This window comes from Erpetoichthys calabaricus, chromosome 2, assembly GCF_900747795.2.
Source record: "Erpetoichthys calabaricus chromosome 2, fErpCal1.3, whole genome shotgun sequence".
NCBI classification, from domain to species: Eukaryota; Metazoa; Chordata; class Cladistia; order Polypteriformes; family Polypteridae; genus Erpetoichthys; species Erpetoichthys calabaricus.
The window spans coordinates 86,472,928-86,496,047 of record NC_041395.2 but is presented as its reverse complement, the minus strand read 5'-3'; the positions used below and the strand labels follow the sequence as shown (position 1 = coordinate 86,496,047).

The following is a 23,120-nucleotide window of genomic DNA, read 5'->3' as shown; positions in this document are numbered from 1 at the left end:
TTCACGGATCTTGACTTTGCTGACGATACTGTGATCTTCGCTGAGTCAATGGAGGCTCTGATCGGAGCACTGGAGAGACTGAGCGAGGAGTCTGAGTATCTGGGCTTGAGAGTGTCCTGGATAAAAACCAACATCCAGGCCTTTAATGACCTCTTGGGCACAGCCATCAGCACTGTGTCTGTTTGCGGAGAGAGTGTCGACCTTGTTAAGAGGTTTATTTACCTTGGCAGTGACATTCATGTCTCTGGTGACTCTTCCTACGAAGTCAGTAGACAGATTGGGAGAGCATGGGGAGTCATGAGGTCACTGGAAAGGGGTGTGTGGCGCTCCCTATATCTATACAAAAGGACCAAGGTCCAAGTCTTTACAGTCCTGGTGCGTCCTGTCTTGCTACATATATGGTTGTGAGACTTGGATGCTATCCAGTGACCTGAGACGAAGACTGGACTCCTTTGGTACTGTGTCTCTCTGGAAAATCCTTGGGTACTGTTGGTATGACTTTGAGTCAAATGAGCGGTTGCTCATGGAGTCCCAAATTAGGCACATTACCTGCATTATGAGTGAGTGTCAGTTACGGCACTACGGCCATGTGACACGTTTCCCCGAGGGTGATCCAGCTCGTAAGATTCTCATTGTTGGGGACCCGAGTGGCTAGACCAGGCCTAGGGGTCGCCCACGTAACACCTGGCTGCGGCAGATTGAGGGTCATTTCAAGAGGGTGGGACTGGACTGCGTGTCTGCCTGGGGGGTTGCCAACTGGGATCCCAAGTTGTTTCGTCGTGTAGTGGGTGCGGTAATGCACTGTACCAGTACATGCTCCCCAACTTGACTTGACTTGTGCCCTTCTGCCTTAACATAAACTTGCCAACTCCATGTTTGATGTGGATATTCCATAATGTACTGTAATACCAGTGAAGATGTACAAAATTAGACCATAACATTTAAAACGTTAACCAGAATACCTTAAACAATTCTAAAGGTAAACTCCACTATTTCATCAGATTTTCAAAAATACTAATACATAGTAGGTAAAGCAGTGCAGCACAGTTTGCTTTTGAAGCCATCACTGGGGACATTGAATGAAAATCTGAAGAGATAAAAAAATCTGTAAAGCTTTAATATTTTTTTATGATTAGCTTGTCTAAATTACATACTCTAATTTTAGTATCCAGTTTTATTACTGTAGAAATGTAACTTTTTTGCTTAATATTGCAAATTGGATAGCAATAGAATTCCATTTTTACAATTCCATGACTATATTACAACAATAAAATGTAAATATCACATAATACTCCCAAAAGTTAAAATATTTTCTGTTCTGCAGTGTAAAAATAGAAAAATATCCTTTGAATTGCCCCACATTTTCTTAATCACCATTTCCATCATGATCATAGTGTTGTGGGTCAATTTGTGTTTATCACGGTTTCCACTGTCCTTCATTTGATGATGGCTGGGATGGATTTTTGTTGGTCTTCTGAAGTCCACTGTGTGTTCTTTGTGTTCATGGCTACTTCATCAGGTCTTCCACCAGACAATCATTGTAATTTCATCAGAACATTTGTTACCATTTCTGGAAATGGCTGCATAATAATGGATGAAAGGTGTGTATAGTTTTGGTCTCGGGCAACAGCTCCTAAGAATTGTTTAAAAAATTGTATAGTTTTTTTATTTACAGTATTTATTTTCATCCATTTTGAAGCCATTTAGGAAGTTAGATGTCCTATTCAAGATGGAGTTACACAAAGTCATATACATGAACAATTACTGTATTTTAAAGGTGGTTAATACAGGTGAAATCCTGTTATAGCGAATACTGAAGCAACAAAATATTCAGAATAACAAATGCTTTTTGTTGGCCTGGACAAACGTTCATACAACATCATGTTTAACGGATTACATTTTAATGAAATATACATTTCAGTATAACAAAAGGATTTTTTTGACCAAAAATGTCCACTGAAGATAATTATGCAATACAAAAAATACTTAATGCCATACCCATGCTTTCACCAAACCTCGGGCACCCTACAACAAGCTGTCTGTTTCTTGTTAGACTAAAAGAAAGTGATGGTCTGTTGTGAAATTTCTGGTCTTGGGCAGTCTTGGACTCCTTGTATTCATTAAGAATAGTAAATGAGTCTGTAAAGATGATCTGTTTAAAAAGCTCAAAAGCTCTTGTTTGGTAAGCTCTGAACAATACTGATAAATATTTAATGTTGATGGTGTGCTGTTTGCTTTTTATTTACAGTATTAACAAGAATGACAAGTAAGGTGTAGTAAGACTTGAGGAAAGTGTGAGTCTGCCACAGTCTAGTATAACCCTTTCATGGTGGCATACCAGAGTAGAGGTTAATTTGATGGCAAAGTAACCGTGCTACAAGAACTTTTCTGCCACTTATTTCTTCATATCTATCTATCTATCTATCTATCTATCTATCTATCTATCTATCTATCTATCTATCTATCTATCTATCTATCTTTACAGTTATCGAGGTTTACCTGTAAAATGAACTCCTCCTTACAGGTGGTATAAAGATTACTTAATTCCGTTTAAGTCTGAGCCTGAGCACACACAGCAATGATAAGGATAAAATTACTTTAGTAGGTGCAAACGTTGACATTTAACCATGAGATGTGCTAGGTTAAGTGAGCATCTTTTAGAAAGTACTCAATGCACTGGGACTTATTAATTAAGAATATGCACTCCTTTTTTAGCAGTTTTAACAAACTGTATTATATATATTACCAAGAAAGGGCATTGGGTAAAAAATAGTAAAGGTTATTGTCATGTGTACATAACATAGCAAAATTCAATCTCTTCTTATATGTCCTTCTCAAAGTTGCCTTTCTGTTTCTTACAGCAAAGGTCTAATCCAGCTTTCATGTTCACTGACGAGAACCTTATCATAACCATTGGTGACCTTTTCCTTGCCGGATCAGACACGACTACCACCACAGTAAGGTGGGGATTGCTCTACATGACACAGCATCCTGAAATTCAAGGTATTGTTCATTTGATATTTATATTCACTTGTTCTTAATAGGGATATATATCTTGCTATTGGAGAAAACAGAAAGAAAGAAATATTCCGTCCTTCCATCCAGGGCCAGATTAAGTATGGTGGGTGCCCCAGGGTTAGAGGCATTTTTAGGGCCCTACCTACATAAAATACTATGAATGCCATACACATCAACTTCAAATTCTCAGAGTAACACAGACTAAAGTGTGTGATTAGTACAGAGTGTTAGCTTTAAAATAAATGGGAAAAAAAATCTGACGAACAGGAAAAATTTGGGCTTACTCTCTGAAATTATAAGATACAAAGTATGCTGTCTCAAAGCTATATTTTTAATAGGCCTTACTGCACAGATGACAATAAACCAAATCACTCTCCTCTAGTGGCATCAGAGTCAAATGATTCAGTCTTTCCTGTCCCACTGTGGATCTGAGCCTATTCTTCACTATCCTGAGGTTGGAGAAAGATCACTCTCTGCTTGTAAAGCCTGAAATCAGTGTCTACATTTGGGAAGATGTTCTGCAAGTGTTTTTGTCTAAGAAACTGTTAAAGCTCTTGAGTGGATGAAATGCCTTTAGTGCTTATGAATTCTCTAATCTGGACCATATGCTAACCACTGTGCCTCAAACAAAAAAAAGATGCAGACTGAACAATAACTACAAACAAAATGCAACAAATGACTACAGACAAGCAATAAGTGAAAATGTTTCTGTCTTTGTGTCTTTTATCAGTAGTAACGGCCTCTGAATCAAGGGATCAGTGTTATGCTTAGTCTTTGTTAATATTTTGTAGCTTTTCCTGGGCGGATTTTCAATAAGTATCAGTCCAAATAGGGGTTTTGAACTTGAAGGAATCTAAAAATAACATTGGTTTTTAATTTAAAGGCTATTTCACATTATGCTGCTTTTCCATCAATTTTTTTCAGTCATAGCTTTCATGTACATCAGGCATGTCAAACACGCGGCCCCGCCCGCAACAGAAATCTGTGCGGCCCACATAACAGATCCTAGTTAGCACTAAACTTGTACAAAATGATGACTATCGTTTCTGATTGAATCATTCTGCATCTTTGGCGTTACTTATTGACTTTTATTACTTCTGCCTTCTGACAAAAGCACGTTTTCCCATGGCATTACGGTAATGGAAACGTCATCTGCTAGTGTAGCCATGAGCCTTGTCCAAAGTTAATGAGCCGCGACGTCGCAACTGAAGTGCTAGGCTGCACCAGCCTGGCAGCAGGGGCGGCCTTAGGCATGTGCAAACTGTGCACCTGCACAGGGCTGCCACACCAATATATATTGAATATAAAACAGAAAGAGAAAACAACGACACAGCTGACGGCAATGTGGCCGAAAAACATTGTGTTTCTTGTTAATTAGTACGCTGTATTTACTAATGTCGCTCAAGTCGGAGCAGTAAGCTATACAGTATGTAGTATTATAACGTTCTGCTGTAATGAGAACATCATGGGCCGCCACTTGATTTTCAAGTTACGGACACACGCATATAGAAGCGTGTCATGAGCACAAGGCGGCTATGCAGTGTCCGCAACGGACGTGGCCATCCGCCGTGCATAAGATACCGCATTGACATTGGTGGGCGAAGGGGCCACAGATTCTTTCTCTGCCCAGGGCCGCCACAAGCCTAGAGCCGGCCCTGGCAGGCTACACTACTGGCTGGGCTGCTGAGACTGGCCACTGGGCAGAACCGACCATCACGAGTAGTAATAGCTCGCATATTTTCACATTTTTTTGCTCTAGTTTCATGTAATTTTGTGTTAGTATTGTAACGAACAGTTAGTGCAGACTACAGCTGAAGATCTGAAGTGGAAGTTGGTGAGTTGTTTATTAACAAATTTTTGTGATTTTTGCATATCGGCTTATTTTACAATATAAACCTGAATACTGAGCAATGAATTCAGTGAGCGTTTTCGTGATTTCAGTTCACACGAACAGGACTTTGCGCTGTTTACGTCACCATACTCTTACAACGTTGAGAATGCGCCTGAGAATATCCAAATGGAATTGATTGAACTGCAGTCAGATTCTATTCTGAAGGCAAAATACAACAAAGTTGGTGTGCCAGGCTTGTATGCTTACCTGCCACCCTTGTATGTGCAGATCTGTAAGTTGGCATCGAGAGTACTGTCTATGTTCAGAAGCACTTACCTTTGTGAGCAATTGTTTTCGTTAATGAAAGCTACCAAAACCCCACATCACTCAAGACTTACTGTCGAGCTCCTTTCATCCCTCATAAAAGTTGCAGCTGCACAAGATTTCAAGCCTGATATTGACAAACTGGTTACTAACAAGAGATGCCAAGTGTTGGGACAAAAGAAATAAATCTCACACTGCAAGACTCCTACTGTATATAAGCAATGAATATAATATAATGAATATAATATAATAATATAAGGACCTAGCTAAGAGACTAAGACTCTAATTGTATACAGTTGTACGGAGATTGTATGGAAATAAATTGCTTTTCTTTAAACTTTAAACTTTAAGTGTTACATTTTTTAAAGTTTTCAGTATTGGAAAGGAAGCCACAGTAACTTTGTATAATATTATTTGTTACAGTGTTGCCCACTGACGCACGTATGGCAGTCGAAGCGGCCTACCAATGGTAGTGAGCTTGACAAGCCTGATGTACATAACCTTAGCAAGTTGGATACAGTTGGCGGTGCAGTCCCGTATACCAGACATTTAATATGACATACCCAGCGACCCTCTCAGCTCTGACTCCAGGAGGTCATTTGCCCGAGCTAAACCCCAATTATATCATCTCAAGTCCACCTGTACTGTTGGGCTTGAGTTTCTTTTTGCATTCAATTTCATATTATACATTTTATTGTTTTTAATACCAATTTTTTTGTATTTTTTGTTTTAAAGCTAATCATTTTTATCATTTTACATATATTTATTATTACTTTTGATCACTGGCTGGCATTACACTGGTGTTACTTAATGCGCCAGTCCTGCTGTGAAAAATGCTTTTTTGGGGCCTTGGGCTACTATGCCCTTGCTAAAATCCAAGCATGCTTCCTTCCATTACCAATCCTACTTAATCCATCTTAGGTTTATGGAGGCTTGACACTTAACCTGATAACATTCAATGCAGTACAGTGCAATGCAATAATCTAAACAGAACAGAAACCAGTGGTTAATTTAGCAAAATCTGTTTAAACGTGACATTGGGCTTCAATTAAGAAAGTGTATAATGAAAATACATGAGCTGCACATTAAAGCCAGTTACGCAAACATATCCAACAGCAGGCACATGCTTTCTGGGAATGTGAAACTTTTTGCAATTTCTTTCATTAAAGTGCAAATCAGGAATGAAACACAAAATAGAAAAGGATAAAAACTGGGAGATCAGTAAGTGCTGAAACAATAAAGTCAAAGATCATGATGAAATACAAGGTTAGTAGGACAAAATGAAAGTCAGGAATTCAAGAGATCAATTCAGAAAGCAAGATATATTTGCAATAGGTTTTGCAAAGGTATTTTTTTTTATCCGCCGGTCAGATAAAGACACAGTGAAGTGGGCAACTATTTCAACCCACAGCTGCAATTGCTAGCAGGTGATGAACCTGGGTGCCATGTGCCCCCAACCATGAAAAGTTGCCCTGGCAAATGAAACAAGCTGTAGTGCGCTGAAGACACATAAGACAGCCCCCAGAAGAAGAAGAAGTAAAATTAAACAAAAAGGACACAAGCACAGCATATACTGTACATATCCCTCAACAGTAGCCACAGTGGCGGCATTAAGAAAAGAAAATTAGGGTACATACAGCAGAATACATTTAACTTGTTTTTGAATGCAGCTTTCATCTCTTAAGAACACACACATATATAACAATATATATTTATTTTATAGATTTATTTAATTTACAGTTTTTATATAGTGAAGTTGTTTTCATGATTTTTCACATATGCTCAAAACTAAGACTCACAGTCAGACAAAGCTTAGTTTTTCAAGTGTCTGTTTTACTAAATCATAAAGTAATTATTAAAAAGTTGTGCAGAATCCTATTGTTTGTACATTTTTCAGGTTAAGCAAGGCTGATCTTTTGAGGTAAAGTAGTAATTTCTGATTAAGAATACAGAAATGTCTAGGTACTGTATGGAAGGATGACCTTTCGAGGTCAGGTAGTAATACTCAGTGATCACCGGAGAGTGGGGACATGTTGTGTGTGTGGAGAATCAGCCCAAACACAGACAGGCAAACACAGATGGTTCAAAACCATACACATTTATTTACAGTATTTACAATAAATAAAGTCCCGCACTCAACCCAGTGTCTCAATCACCAAACACCCTCAAGTCCAGGCCTCTCAAAAGTCCTGCCTTAACCGCCTCCACTCCTCTCCTCTGAGCTTCGTCCTCTTCCACCCGACTCCGGCTGACGACTGGAGGGAGGCGGCCCCTTTTATTCCCACCCGGACGTGCTCCAGGTGTCCCCTGATGAGCTTCCTGCAGCACTTCCTGGTGTGGTGGAAGTGCCGCATGAGCACCTGGAAGCACTCCAGGTGTCCCTGGTATTGAAGTGCTGATGTCCAGGGCTCCTTACTTGTCTGGTTGCGCCCTGGCGGTGACCATGGGCCCTTATAGGGTTGATCTTCCATGCTCTATTCCTGTGGTCTCCAAACCAACCAGGACGGCTGCCCTCTCGTGGTCTGGGGAAGGCACAGTCCCTCTCCTGGTCCGTCCAGGTGTCGTGACTGGGCACAGCCCCCAGCCGACCACCACATGTGTTAATGAGCACATTTAAGTAAGAATGTCATTGTACTCCACATATTACAATATTGACCATATAAAGCTATAAACCTATAATTTTATCATGCTTTAGATTGTACGAAACAATCAAGTACCATAATATATTATACCAGTAATGGCGCACTGCATGATAACTTGCAATGAATACACTTGACTTGAGCATTCCTAGTTTTCAAACTCTTTCTCTGTATGTTTAGCATTTGTTTGCTCAGAGCTTGATTCACTTGCTTCTTCCTGAGCAGCTCTTCTTTTCTCCACCCAAGCGGCCCGCTTCTTCTCTTCTTTCGTCTGCATCTTTTCACGTTAAAAATGATTGAGTCAGTGTTTGTGTTGCAATTACTTACGTTTTCCTTAATTTTTCACTTAAGTTGGCACTTAAGTCTTCAATCTGCCTCAAGAATGATTTAAAATATAAAGAGGTAGGGGAAGTGACGGCGAAGGTGGTAGGGATGAGAACAGCGCCTATACACATGCGCTGTACTGCCACCCTGCTGGGCTCTGCCGAGAGTGGATTCTACAATAAAATAAAATAATAATAAAAAGAGGAATAACCCTGGAGGTCAATTATCACCCCGAAAGAGGATCGTAGACGTCATGTTGTATATGTGTACCAAATTTCAGGTCAATCGTTCAAATGATTTGCAAACTACAGGTGATTTAAAATCCTGGACAGACAAATGGACAGCCATGATAGCATATTATATAAGAAGACTATACTAAAATATCCCATGTCTGATACGAACAACAACAGTATTTATTTCTGTAGCACATTTTCATACGTAATGTAGCTCAAAGTGCTTTACAAGATGTCAAAGAAATGGTTACAAGAAAAGAAAAACAAGCTAAATTAAACAAGAATAATAATAATAAAATAATAATATTTATTATAGAATAATAAGTAATAAAAAATAAATTCATAACAGCTTACAAAATGTAAAATACAATCTTCTTCTATAATACGCTACCGTGGCTGTTTGTTTGTCTGTCCAGGATTTTAAATCACCTGTTGTTTTGCAAACCGTTTCACCTATTGACTTGAAATGCAGTACACATATATTATGTCACGTCTACTATCCGCTTTCGGGGTGATAATTTTATTACTCTTTTTATTTTTATTTTATTTTATTATAGAATCAACTCTCGGCAGTGCGCAGCAGGGCGGCCATGCAGCGCATGCGTACAGGCGCCGCTCTTATTCCCTACAAGCTTCGCTAATCATTCTTTAGGCAGATTGAAGACTTAAGTACCAGATTAAGTGAAAAATTAAGAAAAACATAATAGTTGCAACCCAAAAAGTAATTTAATCAGTTTTAACGCGATAAGATGCCGAAGAAAGAAGAGAAGCAGCGGGCCGCTAGGGTGGAGTAAAGAAGAGCCGCTCAGGAAGCAGCAAGCACATCAACCTCTGAGCAAACGAATGCTAAACGTACAGAGAAAGAGGAGGAAAACTAGGAATGCTTAAGTCAAGTGTATTCACTGCACATTATTGTGCAGTGCGCCGTTACTGGTATTATATACTGTATTAGACTGTTTTTCTACTACTTACTGTATATATAAGTCTCTACAGATGAGTATGATAATAAGTTCAGATGACAAGGAGGACAAAAACAAAAAAAAAAACTCCAGTTAAGCTGGTGAAAAATAAAGCACAAAATCTGCAGGGGTCCAAACACTAAAAGTCGGCCCAGCCCCACTGGGCAATCTGCCTAACATAGCTGTCTTTCAGTCATTCCTCAATGTTTCCAGGCTACGGCGCACAGGATTCGATGCAATGGGTCTCATGAACAGCTGGAGCTCTCACTTTTATTCAGGTGGCTGCACAGTGTCTCAGTCAGGTGGTGGTGGCGCAAATCACCACAGAGAAAACGGAAAGGAAAGCAGAGAAAAACTGAGATTAGTAAAGATTGCAAATCCTTAAAGAATTTGATAATCCCTGCATGTATAGTCTATTAGGAGTTCAACTAAAATGTAGCTATACAGAAGCCTAATTAAAAAAGTGGATTTTTAGGAGTTTTTAAAAAATGTTCCACAGTATCAGCCTGGCATATCTCTATTTGTAAAGTATTAAAGTGTTCCAGAGCTTTGGTGCATGACAGCAAAAGGCCGCCTCACCATTTCTTTTATGATTAGCTCTTGGAATAATAAGCAGACTCTAAAGTTACGATTTGGAATGGAGGGTGAGAGGCAATCTGACATACAGGAAGGATCAAGATTATCTAAATCCTTATGTATCATTAGTAGTATTTCAGATTCAATTTTAAAGGACACAGTTAATCAATGTAACAATTGCTTAGATGTTGTTTTTCCAGTTAAGATTCTTGCTACTGCATTCTGAACTATTTAAAACCAAATGATTTCTTTCTTAGGCTGTCCAATTAAGTGTGCATTACAGTAATCTAGTCTACTAAATACAAAACCATGAATTAATTTGCCAGCATCCTGCAGTGTTAAGAGGTCCTTTTGCACTGTTCCTTAAGTGAAAAAATGCAGTCCTTGTAATCTGGTTAATATGTGATTTAAAGTTTAGGTCAGAGTCCATGATTACACCTAAATTCTTTTATGTCCACATTGACTTTTAATGCTAAGGGGTGAAGTTTATTTTTAATACCCTCATTATTTCCAGTTTTGGTGACTACTATGAGTTCTGTTTTTTCCCTATTTAGCTTGAGAAAGATTCTACTCATCCATTCAGAAATTCAGGTTAGACATTGAATCAGAGAATACAGAGTATCAGGGTTATTGGGTACTATACATAAGTAAAACTGCATGTCATCTGGATAGCTGTAGTAGTTCACCTTGTGTTTTGAGTTAATCGAGTATAATGGAAGCATGTAGATTGAAAATAGCAGTGTGCCTAATATAGATCCTTGTGGCACATTATGTAAAATATGATGTACCTCTGAACTGCAATCACCTCAGTTAACTAAGAAGTTTCTACCTGTTTAATAAGACTGAAGACAGCTTAAGACACTACCAGCTAGACCCACCCTTTGTCTAAGGCATTGGTTCCCAAACTCGATCTGGTTGTAACAAAAACCTGCAGCCACAGGGGGTCCCCAGGATTAAGTTTAGGAACCACTGGTCTAAGATGATGTATAAGAATACTGCTTAGTCTGTGGTGTCAGATGCTGCTCTCTGGTCTAAGAGAACAAAAACTGATATGTGGCCTGTGTCCTCATTAATTCACAAGTCATTTGCTACTTTTGTCAGTGCAGTTTCTGTACTATGATTTGTTCTAAATCCTTATTGAAACGTATGAAAAATACAATGTTCAAGTAATCATTTAACTGCTGAAAAACTGCTTTTTGTGGAATTTTACTTAAGAAATGCAGACTACAACTAAGTCTAAAGTTGTCAAAGACAGGAGAGTCTAGATTATTTTCCATGAGCAGGGGTTTAACAACTGCTTAGACAACCTGGGAAGACCCCTGCATCTAATGATGAGCTCACAACGTCGAGCATACCTTCAGTAAACTCATCTGAGACATCTTTGAAAAAGACAGTCTATTATATCAGAAGACTTTTAACAATATTAGTAGACCATACTTGATATAATATAGCATATGAATTAGTATGGAAATGTTGCAAAAAGGCTAAATGCACTGTAACTAGTGTAGGATCTGTGGAGGAAGAGGGAAGGGAAAAACCTAAAAACCAGCACAATACCAGGTAGAATGTCATGATCCTTTACCAAAATGTTTAAGACATCAGAATTCACAAAAGCCTTAAGCAAAACAATTCATTTCTTAAAATGTAATATTTTTAACACACTGACTATAAAGGATATTTAATAAATTTTACTCTTTCCTGATATCAGAGAAGTGCTTCCAGGAGATTATTTCTAAGGTTGGATTTAACCGGCTCCCCTCGTATGAGGACAGGATTAACTTGCCATTTGTTGAGGCTACTATCAATGAGATTCAACGTATGGGAAACATCGCTCCCTTTGGAGTGCCACGGGAAGTGACAAAAGATACTGAATTACGAGGCTACTTCCTTCCTAAGGTGAGATGAATCAAGGAATCAAAAACTTTATAAGCAAATGATCTAATCGCTGAATATTTTACTTTCATGGGATTAGGAAGGGGGCGGCACGGTAGCGCAGACCGGGGGGACCTGGGTTCGCTTCCCGGGTCCTCCCTGTGTGGAGTTTGCATGGTATTCCCGTGTCTGCGTGGGTTTCCTCCGGGCGCTCCGGTTTCCTCCCACAGTCCAAAGACATGCAGGTTAGGTGGATTGGCGATTCTAAATTGGCCCTAGTGTGTGCTTGGTGTGTGGGTGTGTTAGTGTGTGTCCTGTGGTGGGTTGGCACCCTGTCCGGGATTGGTTCCTGCCTTGTGCCCTGTGTTGGCTGGTTTTGATTCCAGCAGACCCCCGTGACCCTGTGTTAGGATATAGCGGGTTGAATAATGGATGGATGGATGGGATTAGGAAGAGCGTTTCCTCACAGACAAAGACAGCCATTATCTAACCCTCTCTCCCTGAACAGAGTTAATCACTTTCTTATTCCCAGTGCTATATACATTTTAAACACTAAATCGCAATGTGGGTGTACGTGAGGCCTGGAATATAATGAATGAAATTGCAGTGTGCCATTAAAATTCAGTATTGTGAATGGGAATCATAAGTATCAAAGTAAATGTGTATCATTTCTTTCATACCTTCTTTGGGAAATAATATGTGCAGGTATGTCTCTGTTGCAAACAAATTCCATCTAAGCATTATAAATTTTACCTAAAATATGGTGTTTGTGGTGAAAATGCTAGGCAGATGATAATTTTGCATGTAAAAAAAAAATTGCATATTTTTGTTCTTGCGAATGTTTGCCTGAAACAATATATAAAATATGTTTACTCTTACCTAGGGGACCCAGGTGTTTATTAACATGTCTTCAGTTTTTTATGACAAATCAATCTGGAAGTTTCCAGACCAGTTTAACCCAGAGAATTTTCTGGATGATGAAGGGAATTTCTTCAGGCCAGAACCGTTCATTCCTTTTTCTGCAGGTAAGTAGATTTACATTTGAATGTGTCAATGGTTAAGGTAAAGTGACTGATAACAATATCTGCACTGTAAGCACAATTTGTCCCATTGCAAATAAGGTGCAGTTACTGTGTATATTACATGTAGTTATATTGCATTATTATATTGTATTTCTGAGGTAGCAATGGCAGATTGGCCATCTAGCTCTGTGAAGAGGATTAGTGGCATTCTGTTTTGTATGTTGTATTTTCCCTATTTTGAACTTGAGACAATTTTGAAATAAAATGAGAAAAATATTTACAAATGCAGGGGTGGGACAGTGGTGCAGTGTTAGCCCTCCTACCTCACAGTAAGGAGGCCAAGTTTGATGTCCTTGGTCCTTACTACATGGAATTTGCATGTTCTCCACATGTCCGTGTGGGTTTCCTCCCACAGTTCAAAGACCTGAAGGTTAGGTGGACTGGTGATGCTAAATTAAACGTGTGTGTATATGTGTGTCAGTGTGTTCACCCTTATTATGGACTGGAACTCTGTCCAGAGACTGTTCCTGCCTTGCACCATATGCTTGCTGGGATAGGCTCCTGCTCCTCATCACCCTGCTCAGGATAAAGCAGGTTTAGAAGATGGATGGATTTATTAAAGTTTAAGGACAGGCATGGAAAAAATAAATCCTGAACAATACAATCACATAACAGTAAGAATAGGATAAAACACAACTTGGAATGATATTCCCCACCACATAAGAGTGTTCCTCATCTAAACTTCCTGTCTTCCCAAACTAGCAAGTCAGAATAAGATAGATGAGCAAATCAAGCCAAGCTTTGCAAAAACCTGTGCCATGACTAAATTATATGTGCGCACTACTTCAGCCAATAAAAAACAGGATTATTTTGGTCTACTATCCTGTCATACTTCCTACCAAACACCTGGTTAACAAGTTTGTGTCCCATTTTTTTCCCCCTTAAATACATATCATGGAAGGTTATGTTATTATAAACCACTGCAAAAGAAATGAAAGTATATTTTTAAACCTTCACCATCAATCACCATCTAATGTCGATTTTCAGTCAAAGCAGAAACACAAGATAACAAGAAAGTCTTTACTACATTTAAATGAGTTTAAGAGATACATTTAAATGATTGAACACAGCTTGCAAGTTACATAAAGTTATTAGTTAACATAAAGTAACCTGTTTAATCCAATTCAGGGTAATGGAGGGCCAAAGCTAATCCTGGTAGCTTGTAAACGTACAGGAATCTGATCAATATGTAAAACTGTGAACTAAATACACATGAAAACCTCAGTTGATAGTAAAAATGAATAGGGACCTTAGGAAAATGTAGCAGTGAATCAGTTTTAAACTATTACATAAACTGCACATCACAAATAAGAGATAGGGATGAACCAATGCTACTGTATATGCTGGATTACACAGGTACTGATACTGACCTTAGTAATCAGATTATGTATCGTCCAGACGTGACTGATCCATAAGTGGTGCTGCTTCTCTGGACTTAGCCCCGCATTCATCTGGCCCTGTGTGCGACACCAGGGTAAATGAAACAAATGCAAAACTGTTACACTTTAAGGTCAGTCGTTTCCCATTAATATGCTATATTCCATACTTTTCTACCACTCTCATTGTCTTTACAGCCTGCACGTACGATCACTGCACAGCTCACCTTGGGGAGAGGAGGGCTAGGTTGTCATTCAGTACATAAGATTGTCTTAGATTTACAAGACAGACTTTTATTCAGTAAAAATGGTGGAAGTTTAGTTTTTGAATGAATGTACAGTCTGTTTTTCTCCATATGCCACTTCCTCATTGTAGGAGTCTGTAGATGAGCTGAAATGCATTTAGGCCTGTTTTAATATCAAAGGGACATCCACATCATTGTCCAGTCAGATTTCTAAAATCCAGAACCCATCAGCTTTTGAAAGAGACATTACATATTATTCTAGTGTGAGCTGACCATTATTATTTGTCTTTGACTAATATGAGTGCCAGTAATAATGGTGTGGAGGGATTTCCAATTTTGCTCGTGGTAACTATTATCACTTTTGTTTTAATGGACTGGAGTGCCTTTCCAGTGTGTGTATCCTTTTCTCTGTGAGACACAGCAATTGCATAATATGATTCTTTTTTGTCAATAAATGCATATAAGCCCGTGTTTGTTGTTAATTGACAGTCTGTTTTTATATCCAAATCAGATTTTTCTAAACTAAGATAACTTCTCAGCTTTCGAACGTGCCTTCAAATGTTACACCAGTTAGAATTAATTGCAAGCAATGCAAATATAAAGCTCTCCCAGTTTGCCAGGCTGTCTGGGACTTTAGTTGCTGTTGTCAACAGAAAGAGGCTTTTCTTGGTGTCGGTCAAATAATTTTTTTACAGTTTATGCATCAAAAGAAAGCAGATACACTTTACTTTTGCATACAGCTGTAATGAAAAAATATCTTTTATAGTTTAGAAATCAGAATCATATCAGAATAGATAACCAACTGTGCCTAACATATGGCTTGCAAAATCCATATAAGTCTGTGAAAAAATAGTGATGGGAATTTTGATTCACTTTACTGATTCAGTGCTTTCAAACTACCTGATTTAATGACTCGATTCATTTGATTTGATTGATTCATCAATAATAAAACCAGAACATTTCCCAGAGTTCCACCCTTGAATTGCATATTAATTATTATTTCTTGAATCATGATATGTAGTATAATTTAAATTTATTAAATTAGCTATTAAACAGGCTAGTAATTCATATTTTATAATATTAACCTCTTTGAAAGCAAAAAGCTTGGATTGGTACTAAAATATTGATTTCTGTATCAATATATCAATTTTTAGACCAGTACCAGGTCAGAAACTGTACTGAAGCAAACAGCAGATAACTCCCCATAACCACATCTATAGTTTTAAACAAAAATTATCCCAATCCACACTGGAGTTTTTGTATCGTTTTCAAAAGAATCTCTGTCCATACTGAAATGCCTGAAAACACACGTTATAGCCTTTTTCCTACATTAGTCATGCACACCACGATGGCAAACTCCAGAAAGGGACTGTGTAGGGAAAAATTCAGAGCCCATTGAAAATCAGATTCTCATGTGCTTTCAAAACTAACAGCGTATGCAGGATTCCTTCAAAAAGAAATTCTTTAAGGAGCCACAGCGACTTTCCCCTGTGTCACAATAATACACTGATTATAGTTGAAAGTTTACATGACTGGCGGTGTTCGACTTGTTAATAAATGAAAACACTGCAAATGTTAAAGGGGCACTTTAAATAAAAAAGTGTTTAGCTTTATGTTCATTTGTAAGAGGATTGATTCTAAGTTGTACATAGCAATCGGAGTGCATCTTGCATCAAACAAACTCAATAATAAAAACATAGTTAAATACATACGTACATATATAAGTAAATGTGTGTGTGTGTACATGTATAAATTTGCTTTACTGTACTGTGCTTTCATTTCTCTCTCTGTCCTATAATGCTGTGAATATGGCTGCATTCTACACCCATTCACTATGTACGTTTAGTGCCTTGCTATTACTTTTGCTGCGGATTGTGCTCCTTTTTACTGAAAATGAACATCGATTAGAGGCTGTCAATTGAGTTATTTACAATCTGATTTTCATGAAGCTCAGAATTTTTCACTATAACATTATCAGAGTCGGCCATGGGATTTATTGCGAAGTTGTAGCACAGGTAAATAATTTGCCTTTTACGCATATATATATATCATTCAAACTTTATAAAATGCAATTTAGATGCACACAGGGAAGCAGCACAAGTTCCCTGGAAAGCAACTATTTAGTATTTGCTACGTTGGAAAATGTTCTTCTTGTTTATCAATCTAGCACCACAGTTTCTTTACCTCACAAGCTCGTCTGTCAGTTCCTCCTCTCTATCCTTTTCTTATATACATCTTTGCTGTCGGTTTTCCCAAATTGAATGTTTTATAGGTTATGAGATGGGAATTGAGGAAAACTTATATTTTTATGCCACAGAAGCAAAAGCTCTGTGTGATTCATCAATGACGTTGTTTCACATACTGCCACAATAAAAAGTGCAGCTAATAATGAATGACAAGCATATCACTCAGCACAGACTTCACACTCTGAACCTTTGTAAGTTTATAGTTTAAGAACCACTACTGTAGTGTATTGAAATGGGCAGGAAGGGTTTAATACCCCCAACCCCCCCCCCCCCCCCACCCCCACCCCCTCCAAGGAGTCTACAGCACTTTGGTGAGCAGAAGAATGAAGAGCTGAAAACAAGGTCTTTCAAAACTTCTGTTGATTTCTGATACCAAAATTCCAAAAATACTTTTACCATGTTGTTTTAAAAATAGGGTTTTTTGGTACTTTTAAGTACATGCATACCACACAAACCTAATTACAGTATAGTGATAATGCATAATTAAAATTAGCCAGTAAGTTCTGGAATCATAAGTAAACTAGAATTGTGCGACTTGTTCTCAGGTATGATTCAGTGATTCACTTTATGAATCAAATGAAACAGAATTGTGTGACTCATTCTTGGGTAATGATTCGGTTCAAACTCAAAAGAATTGGTGAATAATACAGTATATGCTTAGTGCATTCAGGTCGTAATAAAAGCAAGAAGGTATTTGTGCCAAATATATTTTGTGAAATTATTTCACAAAGCCTCACAATTCAGCTGAGAGAGAGACTGCCAGGGAGACTGAAAAATGACAGTTGTAAGTCAGGTTAGGGAGACAGGCAGAAAAGGACATAAGCAAGTTATTTTAAAAGGTGCTGATATCTGCTTGACCAATTTGGTTAAAAAACACAAGAGTCTACGAAGGTATTAATAACCAGCCAGTTCTTCTGGTAATCGCCCATATCTTACATGAATTCTATGAATATGTAATTAAGTGAGTATTTATAATGACGAGGATCCAGCACAACATCAGAAGCGTCTCACTATGCCACTGACTTTCCTTGTTGCTGGATGGGACATCTGTGTGTCAGCATTCTCCCACTTGCCTGTGATGTCTCTTAGTTTCTCTCCGGCTTGAATATGTATACATACAGGATTATGCATTATATTCTGGGAATGAATGTTATATTCAAAAGCAAGTTAAATATATATATCTCTTGTACCATATTTCTCTCTGGTAATTATTTTCCACCATGAGTACAGAAGGGTTAGTATTGGTTCTAGTCAGTTCTGCATCAAGAAACACATCCCAGGGAGAAAGAGCACCCTCTGCTGGATACAAAAGTTTAGTTGAAAGCAAAGTGTTGCTAAAAATCAGAATAATATTTTTATAAGGTTCAGTTTTGTGTGACTAATTTGTCAGACGTACAAAGGGACATAAACATATTAGTTTCATATTTTTATAGATTCTGTTTAAAACAATTCCAATAATGAATTGTACAAAACAGTTAAAATATTCTAATATAAATGTCTTGTTACTGTTTTGTACTTGTGCACATAAAGTCATCAATTCATTTATTTCCTTTCTTATGTGTTTATTTTTAATTCTTTCATAGTTAGGGAGGGTCTGTAGTAACAGTTATGTCACCTTACAAATAAAAGAATGATATGGTTTCACACTGAATTATCAAGTCACGTCAAGTTGGGGAGCATGCACTGGTACAGTGCGTTGCCACATATACTACATGACGAAACAACTCGGGATCCCAGCTGTCAACCCCCTAGGCAGATATGTGGTCCAGTCCCACCCTCTATCTGCCACAGCCAGGTGTTACATGGGCAACCCCTTGGCCTAGTCTAGCCACTCGGGTCCCCAACAATGAGGATCTTACGAGCTGGATCACCCTCAGGGAATTGTGTAACAAGGCTGTAGTGCCATAACTGACACTCCCTCACAATGCAGGTAATGTGCCTCATTCGGGACTCCATAAGCAACCGCTCGTTCGACACAAAGTCAAACCAATGGTACCCAAGGATTCTCTGGAGAGACACAGGACCGAAGGAGTCCAATCTTCATCTCAGGCCACTGGATAGCGTCCATGTGTTGCAACTATATGGCAAGACAGGAAGCACCAGGACTCTAAAGACTTAGACTTTGTCCTTTTGCGCAGATATTGGGAGTGCCACACACCCCTTTCCAGCGACCTCATGACCCCCCCCCCCCCCATGCTCTCTTAATCCATCTACTGACTTCATAGGAAGAGTCACCAGAGACATGAATGTTGCTGTCAAGGTAAGTAAACCTCTTGACAAGGTCGACACTCACTCCGCAGACAGACACATAAGGAATTATAAGGATTTTAAATTGAAGAAGATAATTGATGACTGGTGTCATATTGATACTCAGTATTGGCTCATGCCCTGAGGTCAGGTATCAGAATTTGTATCGAGTAGGGCTGCAACTAATGATTATTTTGGTAGTCTACTAATCGTTGAATTTTTTTATTGATTAGTCACGATTATTTCATACCTGACTATTTTGAAGCCTGCGACTTGTGGTTGCACATCCTGTTCTGGGCTCCAGTGCATGTCTTACCTCATCTGCTCACGTCTATCCACCTGTGAATGTCACCCTGATGTCTCTTCATTAACACGATTAAAATTAATAATAATCAAATTAAAATAACAACCAGTGAAACATATGAATTTGAAAATAATCAGATGTTTTTATATTAGTGTGACCATCACAATAAAAAAGAAATACATTAAATAATACAAACTAAAGTGCACATAGTCTTTAAACAAAAGAAGTGCATTTAACTTAACCAAAAAATGCATTGTTAAAACAGAAATGTTTTTCATATTTTAGTAATAAATGACAAAATGTAAACATAAACTATACTGTATGATGTGTGAAGCCTGAAGTCCAAAGATCAAATAAACACTTCCACAAAAGGTTCAAGGATGATACAATAGCTTCTGACTTATAATCAAGAGTCCCCTGGTTCGATTCTGACTGCCTCGTATATTTACCGTTTTAAGTAGTGAGTTGCTCTTATTGTTAATATTATACAATAAACACATACATTTGATTTGTGTATGTAACAGCCACTGTAAATGTATAGTACTTGTAAAACTTACCGTTTTCTTTTTTTCACTTTTATTCTCTCAGTCACCATCACGATACATGCTAAGCCCAACCCGCCCAGGGATCTGACGCTGTTACTTTTTATCTGAAACTGGGAATGACTGTAGATGTGAGTGGTGTTTTGAGACAATCGAACTGGAAATTCTCTGATCTGGATGGATAAAAGCTGATGCTCAAACGCTGGCAAGTCTGCCTTATTCGTATCTCATTGTCACTTGATTTTTTAATTCAATTTTATTCAGTGTTCCTGCTTACGCTGAATTAGTATGCACCTTATGGCCCGTGATGTCAAAGCCACACTGACAAAAAAAAAAACAGAGACATTTGCATATATGATATTTGGAATTATTCATTTTATGACCTTATAGTACATTTCGGAAAACATTGTGGCACGGGTGCAACATTATTCATATTATTCATATTCATTCGCGTACCTTCTTGCGTTGTAATCAGTGACCGCATTTTTTTTTTCCCTCGACTTTGCCCAGTCTGCACAGGACTCCAGGACATGAAGAGGAAAGAATGTTCCTCTGCAAGGTGAGTCATGAATGCTCTTCTTTTCTCAGTTGACCCTGTACATGCCTTGCACAATACATGTGCTTTGATCGCCGCCAGGTCAAACTTGTTATTGCACAAGCAACCGGCCCCCTGCATGCACCTGCTAGCACTGAGTAAGCTCACGCCTTCTGGTGTCGGCGCACAGCACCGGGAAAAAAAAGAAAGAGACAGATATGTGACATTTTGAAGAAATCATTGTATGACCTGAATGGTACCAATCAGAAAACATCATCGCACTAATGCAGTATTATTTGAAAAAGAACAGATCGGGTGTAAATTTGTTACTTGTAAAAGTTAGCTTTTTTCACTTTTATTTTCTCAGTCTCGTTCACGCTCTCCCTCCCCTCCTGATCTGACTCTAACTAGCTAACTAACAGCACCAGCATAAATTCTCAAGAGACGGCGGCATCGCAGCTCCAGGATGCTTGTGTTTCAGATGCTCATGCATCGCGGTGGTGCTGCCGTGAAAAGAAAGCTCTGCTTTACATAATCTGCATTCAACTTTTATTTCTTTTTCTGTGAAGTGTGCCCACACATTAGAAAGTTTATGTCTCAATTTTTTTCCATCTACTTCCCCCTCCTCTATCCAACTTGCCATTGCAACCACATTTATTTTCCTCTACATTCCTATTCTCCTCAGACGTTCTTCTTCGTTGGTAGGACTGTGTGCAGTCTTGACAAACAATAACAAACGATACTGCCTCCAGACGTTCATGTAGTGCATTGCATTTACAAAAACCAATGTGGTTCTTTGTGACTGGAGCCTCAATTGAAGGTTCTGTTTATGACGCGTTGACAATAAAAAATCTGCGTCGACGATTTTTTGTAGTCAACATCGTCAACTACGTCGATTAATCATTGCAGCCCTAGTATCAGGGAAGAAAAAGTGGGATCACTGATTTTGTGTACAGAATAATGTGATGGATGGAACATCATAGATGGATCTAAAGCAGGGGTGGGCAAAGTCATTCCTGGAGGGCCGCAGTGGCCGCGGGTTTTTGTTCCAACCCAGTTGCTTAATTAGAAAACAATCCTTGTCAATAATTACATTTCATGGCTTGTTAGTGCTTTAACTCTGCTATGTCAAGTCATTCTCATATTCTATATTTTTTTTCCATTCTAAGGATGGGTAATTTTCAATCCTTCACTTTTTTCTCTTCTCTTTCCTTCCAAGTATTTAATTAAACCAAATAGTGCAGGATAAATACACACAGGTGTAAAGGGTAACAAGCAAAATGGATAACTGCTGGTTTCTTTTGGCATTTGCATCTTATTGCTAATAAGGAGCAATTAAAAACCGAGAATGCAGCTGTTTAAGACTTAAATAAGCAATAAGGGTTCAAAATCTTAATGAGGGAGATAACTAAAATGAAGCAGAAGTGTTTCTAGAGCAATAAGTGCTTCTTATTAAACAACTGGGTTGGAACAAAAACCTGCAGCCACTGCGGCCCTCCAGGAATGACTTTGCCCACCCCTGATCTAAAGAGAGCTTTCCAGGATGGACACTCTACAACACTTGAGGCCAGAACATCATGGGGCCTTCTGGTAGACATAACTGGTGTACCAAGCCTGGAGACCACATTTTAAATAACCAAACACAACCAAGGTGCAATGTCTTAATCCATTTTAGGACTGAACCGTTTTCCTGACAAAAATTCATTGTGCTACCATGCTTATGCTTTTTTTGCTTTCTGCTGCTATGTTGATGTTTCACAGTTATGTATGCTCAAGCTTTGTATTGTGTTTTCAGAATCTTTATATAAGATCAACCATTTGAGTGGCTTATTTTTCCATAGTATATAATCCTCTTATTTTGCTGATTCTGACAGGAATGCGAATGTGTCCAGGAGAGCAGCTTGCCCGTGTGGAGCTTTTCATCTTCTTCAGCAGTCTTCTACAGCACCTCAAGTTCTCCTGGCCAGATGATGCCTCCCCAGCAGACCTAGAAGGCATTGTGGGTTTGAGCCACAGCCCTAAACCGTTTAAGCTGCTGTGCCAAACTCGAGACTGGAAGAAGGCACCTCAATAAAAGGAATTCTTTTCTGCTATTTTATATTTTTGATTTTGTTTTTAACATTTAAAATAGCAAGATGTCATGTAAGAAATATTAATAGGGTACTCAATCAAAGAAACTTGTGGGCATTAAGGGGAAGTGAATTTTAAGACAGAAGCAACGAAGGAAGTGTTCAGACAAAGTGTTCTGGGAATCTGGGTCAAACTACAGAGTTGTGCAGTTAAAGGGAAGACCCTGACAACTTTTTGAAGTTGAGATATTAAGGCAGTTGGACATTAGCTAACCAAATAACTTTGATGGACTAAATAGGCTGCCCTCATCTGTCCAACTTCTGATGTTCTTCTTATACGTATATATATATATATATATACAATACAATATGATGAAGTGGAAAAGGCAAGAGGGGATTTGGAGACTTCTGCGAATAAGATGTACTAAAAAAGCGAGCATATTACAATTAAAGCTGAAATGTGTGATCCAGACTTCGAAATGCAGTGTGAATTCATTCATGTTATCAGCTAGAAGGGAGTTGAATGTTCATATGATGTTTATTTTGAAGCTCTGCAAAGGAAGTTATTCACTCCATTACGAGCACTGTAAAGATGAGCCATTCTGATGCTGGTGTCTTCAATCAGGCAGCTTTAGATGGAACAGACTTTAAATCACATGTTCTTTTTGTTGGCACAGCAAGCTGGACCTGCTCTATTC

At 38.5% G+C, this 23,120-nt stretch overlaps 1 protein-coding gene and 1 long non-coding RNA gene across 2 annotated transcripts in view; one reads left to right on the top strand and one right to left on the bottom strand.

The window, feature by feature from the left end:
- The window catches only part of LOC114645290 (cytochrome P450 2B4-like), a 55,465-nt gene extending 33,021 nt beyond the window's left edge, over positions 1–22,444 (top strand). Inside the window, exons 6-9 of the mRNA XM_051923288.1 lie at positions 2,862–3,003; positions 11,613–11,800; positions 12,660–12,801; positions 22,228–22,444. Coding sequence (XP_051779248.1) covers positions 2,862–3,003; positions 11,613–11,800; positions 12,660–12,801; positions 22,228–22,427 — 672 coding nt within the window. The 3' untranslated portion in view covers positions 22,428–22,444. The remainder of the gene's footprint in view (positions 1–2,861; positions 3,004–11,612; positions 11,801–12,659; positions 12,802–22,227) is intronic.
- LOC127526748 (uncharacterized) overlaps positions 1–22,488 on the bottom strand; it is a 98,692-nt gene extending 76,204 nt beyond the window's left edge. The window contains exon 1 of the long non-coding RNA XR_007934178.1: positions 22,341–22,488. This is a non-coding gene — a long non-coding RNA (uncharacterized LOC127526748). The remainder of the gene's footprint in view (positions 1–22,340) is intronic.
- Between the last annotated feature and the right edge of the window lie 632 nt (positions 22,489–23,120).